Source organism: Antechinus flavipes, chromosome 6 (genome assembly GCF_016432865.1).
Source record: "Antechinus flavipes isolate AdamAnt ecotype Samford, QLD, Australia chromosome 6, AdamAnt_v2, whole genome shotgun sequence".
Classification (NCBI taxonomy): Eukaryota; Metazoa; Chordata; class Mammalia; order Dasyuromorphia; family Dasyuridae; genus Antechinus; species Antechinus flavipes.
The window spans coordinates 213,583,297-213,599,058 of NC_067403.1; the positions used below are offsets into that span (position 1 = coordinate 213,583,297).

General features: G+C 34.9%; 1 protein-coding gene across 4 annotated transcripts in view; it reads left to right on the plus strand.

Moving 5' to 3' along the window:
* TEAD1 (TEA domain transcription factor 1) overlaps positions 1-15,762 on the plus strand; it is a 302,844-nt gene that overhangs the window by 273,924 nt on the left and 13,158 nt on the right. For all 4 annotated transcript variants that reach the window (XM_051964254.1, XM_051964255.1, XM_051964257.1 and 1 more), the window contains one exon: positions 9,604-9,744. In XM_051964254.1, coding sequence (XP_051820214.1) covers positions 9,604-9,744 — 141 coding nt within the window. The remainder of the gene's footprint in view (positions 1-9,603; positions 9,745-15,762) is intronic.

A 15,762-nucleotide genomic window follows, 5' to 3' on the forward strand; every position in this document is an offset into this window, starting at 1 on the left:
ACATGCTATCATACCTTTATCAAAGATGTTCAGAATGTGTTGAAAGGATTAAAATCCTCTGACCCTTTTTTAGAGACTTCCATCACATTGGCATGGGGACATCAACATAGCTGTTCAACCAGTGACAGATCCACCTGACTTTTACTCTCATCAAGTTCACCATTTTGTTCTTAAATGTCTAACTGAAATCAAGGATTTGGAAATGATGTATCTTGTGCTTAAAAGAAAGGGGGAGATTGATGTGGATCTGTAGAATCTAGGTTCCCATCACGTTTGAGCAAGTCACATAATCACTTTATTCCTCAGCTTAATTTGTAAGAAGATTGGGTTGAACTATATGGCTTCTGACATCACTTTAAGTTCTAGATCTTGTGATTTTTAAGAACATAAACTTGATATGGAGAAGACTGACATGCACAAAAAAGGAAGAAAATGAAATTATTCAGTACTTTTACACCAGAAATACTCTACAAAAATGGAAACACTAAAGCCCCCAAATGAAGAACTATTTGGAGGCAGTATAGAATAATTTAAAGAATATTGAACTTTGGGATCAGGATCCTTGGATGTTAATCCTAGTCTGCTATTAAAAAGTGAAGATCAATTTAGAAAAATCACTGTGATGTAATGGAAGATGAATTGGAATGGGGAGAGAGTTGAGGCAGTAGACTCACCAACAAATAGTTGCAATAGAGTAGGCAGGAGTTGATGCACCAAAGTGGTAGCAGTAACAGAAGGGGCTAGGGAGCATAGTGCAGAGATGTCACAAAAGTAAAACTAACAATCTTTGATAACAGATTGGATATTGGGGGAGAAGGGGAGAAAATGAAGAGTCCAGGATGACTCATAAGTTGTGAATCTGAGGAACTAAAAGGATGGTCTTGCCTTCTACAGTTATAGGGAAGGTAGGAGAGAAAGAAGATTTAGGGGGAAAGATGAGTGTCATTTTGGATTTGAGTTATAGATGTCCATTGGAATCCTGTTTGAGAAGTCTAAAAGGCAACTGAAGATGTGATATTAAAGATCAGCAAAATGTGAGATATGAAATAGGATAGAGGGAGAAGAGAAGAGAGTCCAAAATAAAATTTTCAAGGGTTACTGTCGGCTAAATGTGTTTTGGATGAGGATCCCAACAAAAGAGACAGGGAACTACTAGTCAGAGAGGTAGGGAAAAAACCAGAAAAGAAGTCTACAAAGAAAAGTGTCAAGGAGAGAGTGATGTAGATGTCTCAAGGAGTCTGGACACTGGACTGACCTTGAAGTATTTTAACAATAATCCAGCATTCTTAAATTGGTTCAGCCAGGTTACAGCTCATGTAGCAGAACTGGAATTTTGAGGAAAAGATTCTTGATTTTTAGGTGATCTTTGAATTTGAATGACTTTGTTTTTTTTTTTTTTTTAAGTTTTCAGTTTTTAAACTTCTTAAATCTATTAATGGCTCAGCCCCTCTGGTGTTTTGATTCTAGAAAAAGCTATATTCTTCTGGCTGATTATGCTTGGTTTTGTACATTTGTCTGGAAAAAAATACACTTAAAAATCAGATCCTAGTTTTGTCTTCATTTTTTGTTTTTATTACTACTCTGATTCTTCAATGTTCTTTTGCCTTATCCGCCATCCCCACAGAGCACTCTTCACAAGAGTGCCAGAGACTTTCTTAGCCTATTGAGTTATGAAGCAAAGACTTCAGTTTCAAGTATTGCCATCATTACCAGAGAGGAAAATGCTTTTGGTTTTAGACTGAAACATATCTGCTTCTTTTGCAAAAGAAAAGTAATGCATCACTGAGATTGATTAGGAAGCTAGAGTAAACATCAGCCTTCAATATGGAATCAGATTTTTCTTTTATTAAATTGAGGGGGGGGTGTTGCTTATTTTCTTTACCTTTTCTTTCTTAAAATTAAGAGAAACTTCTCTTTGACCAGGTTCTGTGATCTTTCCTATGGTATTTATTATTTCTGTCACTGGCTAGAAAGTAATTTCATTAATAGCATTTCTTCTCCTTAAGAAATTCACTTAGCAGCAACATGGTTGGCTATATCGTCATGCTCAAGAGTAATCACAAACCACATGTGGTTGGAAATTGATTATCAGGCATTATTTGAGAAATTTTTAAAAACTCCTTTCCCTGACACATCATCACACCCTACCCCTCTCACCCTCTATACTTTTGCCATTTCCCCCCTTTTAATCTGATGGAGGTCTTTTCTTATTTCTCTGATATCTCATGGATGCCTTTGTGCCATATGAGCTTTTTCTTGTTATTTCTCTTGTCACAATGAATCAACATTTTTTTCAGGCCATAAATGTCCTCAAGTTGATGTCACTTTTCATATGCAAGTCCTTTTTTCATGTCATTTTTGGTAGTATGCTTCTAGATTTGAAATGAAAGTACCTATGTTCTAATTCAAGTTCTGCTACTTGGCTTTGGCCAAGTTACTTCCATATTTGTAAAATGGAGAAATTAGATGGCCTTAGACCCACCATAAAGCTTTCTGTTGTCCTTTCTGTTGTCCAGAGCATAACAATTGGATATTGGGGGAGAAAGGGAGAAAATGAAGAAGAGTATTTTCTGATAAGAGGTATCCAGAGGTTAAGGACCGGAAAACTAATGAATCAAGATGTGGAAAAGTAAGTCCCAGTGGACGTCAGAAGCAAGCTTTCATGCTACCCAGTATGAATACCCAGTTTGCCACAATAGCGCATTCACAAGCTGGTGGGCTCCAGAAAGTTCAGGAGTTCAGGGAGGTTGGGAGATAGGAATGATCTAGGCAGGCGCCTTGACGGTTGAGAGCAATCTGCTCTTTTAGGAGTGTGGTTTGACCAATCAGTACATAGAAAATATGAAAATATATTTAATGTATCATGGAAGTTCCATTTCCACAAAGGAGTGAGGAAGGGTTTCTTGTCGATTCTCTTCTGTGACCTCATGTTTGTTCTTTGTAATTTTTCAGCTTTCAATTTTGATTGTTTTTTAATTTTTCCATTTATATTGTTATCATATTTGGTATACTGTTTTGCCTTTTTCACTATATATTTACACACACAAACATATCTTTCTATACATATATATGGATTTATATCTGTATTTATCTATCTATAATTATATATCTGAAATATCAAAACTTTATCAGAAAAATTTGATAAAAATTGTTTTTCCCAATAGAACACTTTTCTTAAAAGAAAGAAAGAAAGAATATGGTTTGAGCACACAATGCTGTTTTCCCTATTATTTTATGCTAAGCTGTAAAATTGCATTTTTAGGGCTTGTGAGACCTGAAGGTCAACAGGTGCTCCTCTATGCCCTGGACACTACTTAAAGGGCAACAGCAAGGCATAATAGGGTTGATTCAGGCTTGTGAAGATACTTCAACAAATATAAATTTTCAGACCAGAAAAAGACAAGAAAAATCTGATTGAGTCTAGGCAACAGCTTCTTGGACAGAATAACATACCTGGAGCAAATTATCCTCTGGCCCTTCCCTGGTCAATTTTGGTGCCCTATGAACTGAGCACAAGTGCTTAAGAAGCACTTGTTAAATTTATTGATTTCTTGCTGCTTGCTTGGACAATATGGCAACCATAACCTGGGCTCTGGTTCCTGACCCAGTCCTGTTAACGGGAAATTGCATTGTAGGCCTAGAAATTCTTTCCTCATTTATTAACTGAGCAAAGTAGTATGAAAACACATTTCAACTAATACGTTTTCCTGAATGAACAAAATAATTGTTTTTATTTGTGATCTTTTCATTAAAACTAGGTAGTTCTATCAAAACAATTTCTTTGTGTATTTCTGTATCAAAACATAGAACATCTTGTTCAAAACAATTTTATTCTCCTTTATCAGTATTTATTTCCTTAAAGAGAATTTTTAAAAAGTTATTAAGTTGTCTGTATTTCTTCCTGTATTCCTCCTTCTCTCTCCAAAACATCCATCTCTTATTTATAACATATGTCTGTATGTGTGTGTATGTATATATGTGTGGGTACATATACTGTATATGGAGGAGAAGAGAAAAAATTTAGCAAAACTGTTTAGATGATTTAAAAAATCAGGTGCTATATTCAGCATTCCTCACTCGTGGACTCTCACACTGTGCTCTCCCAACACACACCTATGCAGAGAGAAAAAATTGTGGATAAGTTTTCCCTTTGCAGTTTTACATCATTCAGTTTTGATTATTTGGGAGTTGTTCCCTCCATTTACAATATTGTAGTCATTGGGAATAGTGTTTGACTTGTCCTGCTTACTTTATGTGACATCAGTTCATCAAAACCCTTCCATGTTTCTCTTCATCATGTACATTGTTTTTTATAGCATATATAATGATAATATTCTATTATATTGGTATACCACAATTTGTTGTACCATTCCCTCATTAATGGACATTTGCTTTGTTTCCCGCTCTCTGCTACCACAGAAATGGCAGGCATAAAAATTTTGGTGTTTATGGAATCTTTTTCTTAAGGTTATTACTGATATATATGTCTAAAAGTGGAATCTCTTAGTTGAATAGTATCATCATTTAAACATTTTATTTGCTTAATTCCAAATTGCTTTCCAAAATAGTAGTACCAGTTCACCTCTCTACTAAGAGGGAATTAGTGTCCCTGTCTTTCAGCAGCTCCTTTACCACTGACCATAGCAGCTTTTGTCTTCATTGTTAATTTGCTAGGTGTGAGGTAAATAATTTTGGTTTTGTTTTTCTTTTACTATCAAGATTATGTGATAATTTTTAAGATTATTGGAACATCCTTTTTAATGGTGTTAATAGTTTGCATTTCTTTCTTTTGATAATTTAATAATAATTTGTTCATATCCTTCGGCGACTTCTATTGGATAAAAGCTTTTGGTCTTATATGTTTGTTAATTTCCTATATGTCTGAGGTATCATATTTTTTCAAATGTTTTAAACAAATTTTTTTCTAATTAACTTCTTCCCTTCTTAAGCTACTCACATTAATCTTATTAATGAAAAAGACTTTCAGTTTCATGTAAGCTGAATTGTTTTTTTACATTTTGCAATTATCTATCCCTTTTTTAGTTAAAAATTAACCCCCTATCCATAACTGTGAAAAATACCTGATCTGTTCTTCTTTTAGTTTTTGATAGCATTCATTTTGAGTTTATTATCATATGTAGTGTTAGTTGTAGTTTAAACTTAATTTCTGCCAAGACTATTGTCCACTTTTCCTAATATTTTTAGAAATATCTTTGTCATAAGACTTAGGTTCAATTGATAAATGATGGACAGAAGCAGCTACACCCAAAGAAAGAACACTGGGAAACGAATGTGAACTATTTGCATTTTTGTTTTTCTTTCCAAGTTGTTTTTACCTTCTGAATCCAATTCTCCCTGTGCAACAAGAGAACTGCTCAGTTCTGCAAACATATATTGTATCTAGGATATACTGCAACATATCTAACATATATAGGACTGCTTGCCATCTAGGGAAGGGGGTGGAGGGAGGGAGGGGAAAAATCGGAACAGAAGCGAGTGCAAGGGATAATGTTGTAAAAAAAAAAAAAAAATTACCCTGGCATGGATTCTGTCAATATAAAGTTATAATAAAATAAAATATTAAAAAAATAAAATAAAATTGTCAAAAAAAAAAAAAAGAAATATCTTTGTCATGAATATTATAGAAGTTCTTTCCTTGGTCATTTATGTATGGGGATTTATTTTATACTAGCTTATCAAATTTATTAATTTAGAAAATCCTAGGGAATTTTAGGCAATGCTGGGAAATAGCTATGGAAAAGTATCAGATTACAAAATTTGACCTCAAAAATCATAGAATATATATATAGTGTGTGTGTGTATGTAGCAGCCACAGAGTTGATAAGGGAAAACAGAATTATAATGACCATGCTTGATTCCAAAGAAGAGGTATAAGAAAATACCTCTCTGTCTTTGCAGAAGTGGGAAACCAGACATAGAATACTGCATATATATCAAACTTAAAAAAAAGTTAGTTTCTCAAAGCTTTTTTCCCTACTATTTCTTCACTTCCTGCTTTTAAAAATTATTTCATTATAAGAGATGGTTTTCTGGCAAAGGTTTAAATGACAAAGACAATGAGAAGCATAGGATATAAAACAAAAAGATAAAAAAATCAACTTTTTGGTATTTATGTATTTTGTAGTTCATTTCAATAGAAATGAACTACAAAATACATAAATATCAGGAAGTTGATTTACCAAGGCACAATCAATATGTATATAAATACAAAAAGCTCTAAGAAATAAATAACATCCTTAAATAATTAATGGAATAGTCAGTGCTCATGGGTAAGTATATATAATATAATAAATTTAATAGAATAATCTGACAAAAGTGATAATTTGACTTCACAGATTTAGTGTTTTAGCAATCAAAACACTAGGAGGAAAGAATACTTTACAGAATTAGTTAGAATATAACAAAGTTCATTTGGAGGAACAAAAGATCTAGCATATCAAAGGGAATTTTATTTAAAAAGTAGGAATGAAGAAGGAGCAACACTTCTGGTCTTTAAAATTCTAATTATGCCCAATTCTTTTTTTTTTAAACAAAGTAGCAAATTGAGTTGGGGAAGAGGAGAAAGGAAGGTTTGAAGAGACCAATCTGGAGTCACAGAAGTATTAAAAATCTGAGAGGAGAATCAAATCCAAATCTTCCTAAATCTGAGTCCAACATTCTAAGACTGCACATAGTAGCTTTATAATTATGGTGGCTGTGCATGGGTTCTTAGACATAGCCTAACATAAGCCTTCACTCTTTCTTTTTCTTTTAAAAAACTGTATTTTATTTTTCCCAACATATGCAGAGATAGTTCAAATTCACTTTTGCAAAACCTTGTGTTTTCCCTCTCTCCTTTCTTCCCTAGACAGCAAGCAATTCAATATAGGTTAAACATGTGCAGTTCTTCTAAACATATTTCCATATTCATTATGCTGCATAAGAAAAATCAGACCAAAGGTGGGGGGAAGAAACATGAGAAAGGAAAAAACAAAAACAAAAACAAAAACAAAAACAAAAACAAAAACAAAACCAGGCAAACAAACAAGAAAACAGCAAAAAGCTTACTATAGTATGCTTTGTTCCATTTTCAATTTTCATAGTTCTTTGACTGGATGTGAATAACTTTCCATCCCAAATCTATTGGAATTGCCTTGAGTTGTCTCATTGTTGAAAAGAGCCACATCCATCAGAGTTGATCATCACATAATCTTGCTGTTGCCATGTATAGTGTTCTCTGGTTCTGCTTCCTTCACTCAGTATCAGTTCATATAAATCTTTCCAGGTCTGAAATAAGTGTGCTCATCATTTTTTTATAGAACAATAATAATCCATTACATTCATATGCCGTAGCTTTTTCAGTCATTCCCCAACTGATGGGCATCCAGTCAATTTCCAGTTCCTTGCTTCTACAAAAAAGGCTGCCACAAATGTTTTTGCACAGTACATGATTTTCTAAACACATTTTATTGGTAAAGGCAAAAACAACTCAGAGAACTATGAAAACTTCTATAATCATGCTCCTATGAGACTCCCTGGATTGCTGCAACAATTTATTTGATGACTTGAACAATGGCTTTTTTTATTTGTTTGTTTTTTACTGTAGTCAGGTATGTAGCTTCTTAACTACAAAGTTGTTTCACTTTGGACATTAGCTATTGGGAGAATTTTTAGATTCATTGAAATTCAAAATATGTCAAGGAACTAGAAATGGATTATCTTTCTAATGAAGAAAGATGCTAGGAACTACAAGACCAATAAACTTGATACCTGTCCCAAAGGCTTAGAATATTTGGTTTATAATCATTAGAATTAAAGGAATTAATATGTTCATTAAAAATAAAGGATGCTGATCATTTCCTTTATACTGAAGGAATCTCTGATTATTTTTTTTTTCCAGGAGACTTAAGCATACACATGATAGCACAAGTGTGAATTCCAGGCATTTTATGTGTGTCCTTTGGGAAGCACCACTAGAAGGTCAAGTCAAGAGAATTTTAAAGATGTTTAGTGTATCTGAATTTAAGGACATTTAGTGACATCTCCTGATAGTGTCTATGAATGAAATGGAGAGAAATAGAAAATGAATAACAGCACGGTTCACTGAAGAATCTTTGGATGACTGAACTCAAAGAATGTTATTTAACACTACTGAAGAATTTTGATAGTTCCCACTATGTTCTGCCCCAAACAGGTCAGAGAAGTGATATTCTTAGAATAGTCTCCATACAATTATATACTAAGGGAAGCAGATAAAATACTAGATCCAAAGTCACAAAGACCTAAGTTTAAATCTGTCTTTGGCCAACTACTAGATATGTCATCCTGGGTAAGTCACTTAAGATCTGCCTCAGTTTCCTTATCTTTAAAATAGAATAATAGCACTTCCTTCCTTTGGATGTTGTGAGAATCAGATAACACAATGTTTACAAAGCATTTCAGAAACATTAAAATGCCATAAAAATTAAAGATTTTTTTTTTAAAAGTATATTTTTTCAAAACATAAGGCAGTCATAAAAAAAAGTCAGGAAAAACAGGGTGATGACAGTTAGTGAGGCATTTTAAGAAGTGTGCTAAAGAATTTATGTTTGATCCCAGAGATAAAATAACGAACCACTAATGCCTTTTGAGCAGAGCAGTATCTTATCACATGTGTGCTTTGGAGGTGTTTCTTTGGCTATGGAGGATAATGGATTGGAGAAGGGAAAATCTAGATTCAGGGTGACCAGGGAGGTGACTACTGCTAATAGTTCTGGGGGGAGAGAGAGAGATGATGATGATGAAAGTCTGGTGTGGGGTGGTTAGAATGAAGGGGAAATAAAGAATTATGAATAAAAGAGCTATTGGGAAATGAGAATCAATAAAATTTGATAAGCAATTGGATTAGAGGAAGTTGAAAAAGAGTGAAACATTGAGGATGACTCAAATTGCAGAGCCTGGGTACCCTGAACAGAAGCAGGAAAACTAGTAGGAAGGGTGGATGCAGGACTTGAGTTTGAGATATCTGTGGGATCTTCCATTGGAACTGTCCTGCGGTCAGTTAAGATATGTGGGAATGGAGGTCTTGAGAGATGTGGTATCAGGAGTTATCTGTATAAAATCCATAGGAGCTCATGATTCCATGAATTGTAGCTAGAAGAAAAGAGAATTGAGCACGAAACTTCCATTTCTGTTTTCCTTCCCTGTAGACATCTACGGATGTGGAAGTTCTGATCTGGGTACCATTTTCTCCCATCATGCTGTTGTTCTCAGCTGCATTTTTGGATTTCAGATCATACTCTGCTTCCTTAAATGAATTGGTATAGATCTTTTGGGAGTTCATTCACATGCTCTGTGAAGTAAATTTAAAAAAAAAAGCCAGGTGTATGCTATTTATTATTTCAAGGAAATATGACCAGTGCTGTCTTTAATAAAAAGAAAAATGATCCTCAGGTTATTACAAATGTTTCTGAATGGACCTGGCCTTTCATCTACTCTTCTCTTGTGGTTCCCATCTCCTCTCAATCATTTCCCACCCCCCATTTATTCAAAAGAGTTCATCATTTCACATTGATGTTGCCTGATGACAAATTAATTCCCAATCTCTGTGACCCTTTCCCACAGGCGGATTTAAACTGCAACATTCAAGATGACACAGGGGCTTTCTATGGGGTAACCAGTCAGTATGAGAGTTCAGAGAACATGACCATCACCTGTTCTACCAAAGTCTGTTCATTCGGGAAGCAAGTAGTGGAGAAGGTAGAGGTAAGATGTTTCATTTCTTTCGGATGCAAAGCCTCTTTTTCTCCTTGTGGTTGTGGATAAAGTGACTTAATGTGGAAGGCAGAGGGTGAGGGATTTTTGTTTGGCTTTTTGTGGTGGTGAGGGGGCAGTTTGATCTCATTCCTCTTCCTTCTGTCCACTGTCATCCATTCATTGTTTCTAAGAAAGCTTTGTAAAGCACCTAGGAGAATCAGACCTGGGAAGTCTCTGTGACTAAGGTGTCTCTGACCTGCAGTCCCTGTATTCCACATGTGGTAAAGCTGAAACTAACCCCCAGGACATTGCTTAGCTTAACAATTGTTAGCTTAGCCAAGACTCCAGATGGAAGGGGGCAGCTAGGGACTTCTGCTACCTGTGGCTTCAGGAGAGCCATCACAAGATGATAATTCAGCCATTAAGGAGCCATTTCCTGAAATATTCCCATTTGAGTCTTCTATAGTTACATCTGATTTTCCAAAATGACTCACGGGGGATAAAAATAGATTTCATTTTTTCACCAGGATGAGAAGCTTGTCAGTGTCTGCCTCTTGTTTTGAGATTTACATCCCCAGGGACCAAACCATTGTATTTTTCCCCTTCATTTAATGATCTGTTGATAATTTTTGTTTCTTACCTTGTAGTCATTTCCCGATAATTCTACTTCCCTTCCCAACACCCCCCTCCCTCCAATAAAAGCCATCCTTTATAATGAAGAAAAACATTTCATGAAATCCAGCAGACACACCATTTGTAATCTTCTGCTTCTTAATGGAGAACATGTAAGTGGGTTTCATCAACCAGGACCAAAGTCCTTTATATTTCTCTTTGTAGATGAGCCACTGATCTTTGTATAAATTTTGGTTATAATGATAATATCTAGCATTAGTGTAGAGTTTTCACATTTGCAATATGCTTTTCCTATTTTTATTTCATTTGATCCTCACAACAACCCCAGGCTGATATTAGCTCTATTTTACAAATGGGAAAACTGAGGCAGACAGCGGTCAGTTAACTTGAACAGAGATACCTGATGCCATATTTAAACTCGGGTCTACCTGACTCTAGGTCCAGCTGTCTGTCCTCCACCTTAGCTGTTGATTTTTGTCCTGTGTCAGTCTTTTGGCTGATGTTTACAGTACTAATATGCGCCCAGCCTCTGGTGGGCCCTGTGAAAGCCACCTCTGCATTTAATGAGTCTCATTGGTGAGATGGAACAGTATGATACAAAACAGTCTGCTCTTAAGTGTTCAGTTCCATGCTAGACACTGAATGGGCTATGAGAGCTAAGAAAATAAATGTCTGTGCAGGTTTATCTAGTTTGGGAGCAAGAATTAGATAATGTGGCAGAAGAAGTGGAACCTGGTGACAAACATGTCCAAAAACTTTGAAGGATAAGCAGAGAGAAGGAAGAAGGGGATTCTAGGTGGTGGAATATTAGGGAGGAGGAAGACCTGGGGTTTTATAAATGTATAAAACTTCCAATATGGAAACTTCCTTCACTTTCAAATGTAGAACAGCAATTTGTCTCTTAGTCTATTAGAGGTACTAAGAAGCTTTGTTACTGCTCATAAGTATATATCAAGGGAAGGACTTTAAGCCTGAGTTTTTCTGACTGCACAACTAGTTCTCTAGCCATTATCTCATGCCAAATGAGCCAAGACAGTGGCTGGATTGATCCAAAGCCAGAATTTTTTTTTCCAAATTTATTTTATTTAAAGAAACAGAATAAGCAAAAAGAAAAACAGAAAAGCAATGCAAAACAAAATGAAACAAAATAAAAGAGAACATTATCATGTGCCCAACAGAATATCGGGGAGGATTTGAAATATATAGCAATAAATACCAGTCTTAAAAAGTGTGTGTATGTGTGTATTCATGAGTGTCTGTCTTTACTTCCTTGTAAATTGTTCTTTTGTTCTCTGCTGTGTACCTTGTTTACTTTATTCCTTTTTCTCCCCTTTTATCTACTCCCACCACCAAGCAGGCTATAGTTAAAAAGGGATATATTTATATATATGTGCATGAACATACACATACCCTAGATACACACATGTCTTTGCTATCCCTGCTGACTCATTAAATTCTGCTCCATTACTTGGCTTATTATTATTGTTATTATAATAATAATTACATTATAATAACATTATAATTAATTATTTATTTAATTTAATAATAATAACAATAATATTGTATTTTTTTGCTGAGGCAGTTGTGGTTAAATGACTTGCCCAAGGTCACACAGCCAGGATGTGTTAAGTGTCTGAGACCAGGTTTGACTTCAGAGCTAGTTCTCTCTCCACTGTATTTGGCTTATTATTACTCTCCCCATCCAGGGATCCTTCCTTTGTCTTCTTCCTTCACCCTTTGCTTATTTCTTCATAGATTTTGGAGGGTATCAAACCTTTCATTGTATATATGTAATGTTGACTATTGAAGCCATTTCTGATGTGAGTAGATTTTCAGAACTACAAGCCCTCCTCCCCCCTCTAATGCCTTTGGGTCTATTCTTCGTCTGCACCTTATTTGTATAATATAATTACTATTTTTAGCTGTACTCTGCCATTCTTTTTTTTGAGCTACCCAATTGTTGATGTAAATCTTAAACATAAAATATAATTTCCCATGTTTCAAAAAAAATAAACACTTTGTCCACATTTAAACAGTTTGTCCATGTTGAGTTCCTTAAAATTTTCTTTTATATTGGCTCTTAAACGTTAGATTTTTTGTTCAGGTTTGGTTGATAGAAAGTCTTGCATGGCTCTTTGCAACAATGAGATGATTCAGGCCAATTTCCAATGATCTTATGATGGAGAGAGACATCTACACCGAGAGAGAAGACTGTGGGAGCTTGAGTGTGGATCACAACATAGTATTTTTTGTTGTTTGCTTGCATTTTGTTTTCTTTTTCATTTTGTTTCCTTTTTGATCTTATTTTTCTTATGTAGCATGATAATATATAAATATGTGTACATTTTTTGGATTTAACATATTTTAACATGTTTAATATATATAGGGAAGGGAGGGAAAAATTTAGAACAAAGTTTTGCAAGGTTAGTGTTGAAAAATTATCCATGCATATGTTTTGAAAATAAAAAGCTGTAATTAAAAAAAAAAAAAGGCCTGAAAGTCTGCAAGTTTGTTGAATATCCATTTTTTTTCTCATTGAAAATTATAGATAATTTTGCTGAATATATTTTTGGCTGCAGGCCTGGTTCTTTTGATTCTCTGTAGATATGATTCCAAGACCTGTGATCTTTTATTGTAGCTGCTGATAAATGCTGTACAATTCTGATTGTACCCTCAGAGTATTTGAATTGTTATTTTCTTGTTACTTGCAAAATTTTCTCTTTGATCTGGGGGTTTCAAAATTCGTCAATAATATTCCTGTGTTTTCCACAAAGGATCTTTTTGAGGTGGTGATCGGTGGGGTTTTTTTTTTTTTTTTTTTTTTTAATTTCTACTTTCCCCTTGTGTTCTATCACTTCAGGACAATTTTCTAGGATTATTTTCTGCATTATTATGTCAAGGTTCTTTTGGTCACAACTTTCTGATAGTCCAATTATTTTTATATTTTTTCCTTGATTTATTCTCTAGATCAGTTGTTTTTTCTTGAGATGGTTCACATTCTGTTCTCATTTTTTATAAATTTTTTGGTTATTTTTTGGTCTTGGTAGCTTCACTGGCTTCCCTTTGTTTGATTTAATTATCAAAGAATTATTTTCATCTTTGAGACTCTCTACCCCCTTTTCTAATTGGTTAGCTTTTTTTTTTCATAATCTTTTTTTTCCCCTTGGATGGTTTTAATTTTTTCTTTAATTTTTCCTCAATGCCTTTCATTTGTTTTTTGAATTCTTTTTTGAGTTCTATAAATTCTCTCTGGGTAGGGAGCCATTTCACATTACTCTTTGGGGCAGAAGCTTTTTTTTTTTTTTTTAAACTAAAGTGTCCTCCTCTAAATATGAATCCTGGTCTTCTCTGTTCCCATAATTTCAATCATGGGGTTCTTTCTTCTTTGCCAATTCATTTTTTTTATTAAGAGGTATTAGTATAAGCATCTCTAATCGTGGGCTTGCAATATGCTTTTGATCTCATTCCTCTTCCTTCCTTCCACTGTCATCCATTCATTGTTTCTAAGAAAGCTTTGTAAAGCTCTAGGGACTTCTGCTACCTGTGGCTTCAAAATTCGTCAATAATATTCCTGTGTTTTCCACAAAGGATCTTTGGTTATTTCTTGGTCTTGGTAGCTTCACTGACTTCCCTTTGTTTGATTTAATTTTTCTACACTGCTCTGACCAAGACCAGAATTTGTGCTGAATAAGTAGTAACAGAAAATATGGAGAAGTGAAATGAGGTCCATATGATGGAAGAATCGAAATATCTAGATGGGGAATTTGATATTGTTGTCAGGTACTGGCTGAGAACCAGAGGAGAGACAAGATGAGAGCATATGCTAAGAAAAATCAGTCATGAAAGTATTTTTGGAACTAGAAGAGTTTAGGAAGAGTCTAGGATGTCAGGTATGTCATTTAGAATTCAGGTGCTTGGGAGTCTTACCAGAGGGATAATATCAGTAAAGGAGAAGAAGAAATGCATATGAGAGATATGTAGAAGAAAGACTTCATGGCTAGATAAAAGGATAAAGGAATTGGAAAAGAGTCAAAGATTGTTTTAAACTTGATTAATTATAAAAAAACTATTGAAATTAAGTGTAGATATATTGGATTAATTGCCATCTAGGGGAAGGGATGGGGAGAAAGGGGAAAATTTGGAACACAAGGTTTTGCAAGGGTCAGTGTAGAAAAATTATCCGTGCATATGTTTTGGAAATAAAAATCTTTAATAATAACAAAAAGAAATTAAGTGTCAATGTGAATAGCACAGACAGAGCTGTTCTTGGACTCAGAAAAACCTATGGGTCAGATCTCAATCCCACACTTATAAGATGGTTGGCAACTTCCCTGATCTCTCATTGGCCCCCTTTTAAAGACTAAGTTGCAGAGCAGGTGTCCTTCATGGGTACAGGAAGTTTCCTATGCCAGTGAAATTATAGTTCTAGTTCACCCCTGTCACCAACCACCATGTAAATAAAGAAGCTTTTTTTGTTGGTCCCTTCTCTCCCATCCCCTGCTGGGCAAACACACCTGAGCAAACAGACCCTGGGCTAGGCAGATTTTTGTCAGCACCCATAATGCGTACATTTCTTAGATGATGGCCTCTCTACCATCAAGCTGGCCCACTAAAGCCAGATGCAGTTCCCCTCCAAATTGCTAATGACTTGCTGTCTATCCATAGCCAAGCTGCTTCAGAGCTGGATATAAGTTGTCCCACATGCACATGGTCAAAAAATCTCCTTTTCAATGTCCCCAATGTTCCCTTCTTTTAAATTAAGATCTTCAGTAAGGAGGGAGCCACCTTCCAAGATGGTTTTTTTTAGGCTGAACCTTTGTCTCTCTCCAAATGTTCTCCAGCTCTCTCACTAACCTAATCCTAATCAACATCTTCTAGATAAATTTATAGGATAGAGCTTTGTTCTATCCTTTCTAAAATGTGACACTTGGGATCTTACCAGGGTGATGTGTAACAGAAATGTCACTTCCCTTATTATGGATGCTTTACTTACCTAGATGACACCAGATCTTTTGGATATCATATCATATTTAACTAACTTGTAAGGCCCATTTCTCCAACTTTTAAATGAAATTATTAGATGATGTCTCTAGGTCCCTTTCAAATGTAACGTTTATGACATTTTTTGATAATCTCTGAGTTTAGGTGGGACTTTCTGGTCACTTTATTCTTATTTTAAATAGCCATTCAACAAACATTTATTGAATATTGACTCTGCAATTTCTTGTGCTGGGCCATCTGGAAGATGCAGCTCAAAACTGTATTTTCCAACAGTATAAATGCCCATGTTCTGGACCAATCCAGAATCCAAAGATATATATTTTTTTAAAAAGAAAAACAGTACCCAGCCAGTTCAGCAAATACTTTTAGAATGTCTATCATTAAAAATAATTA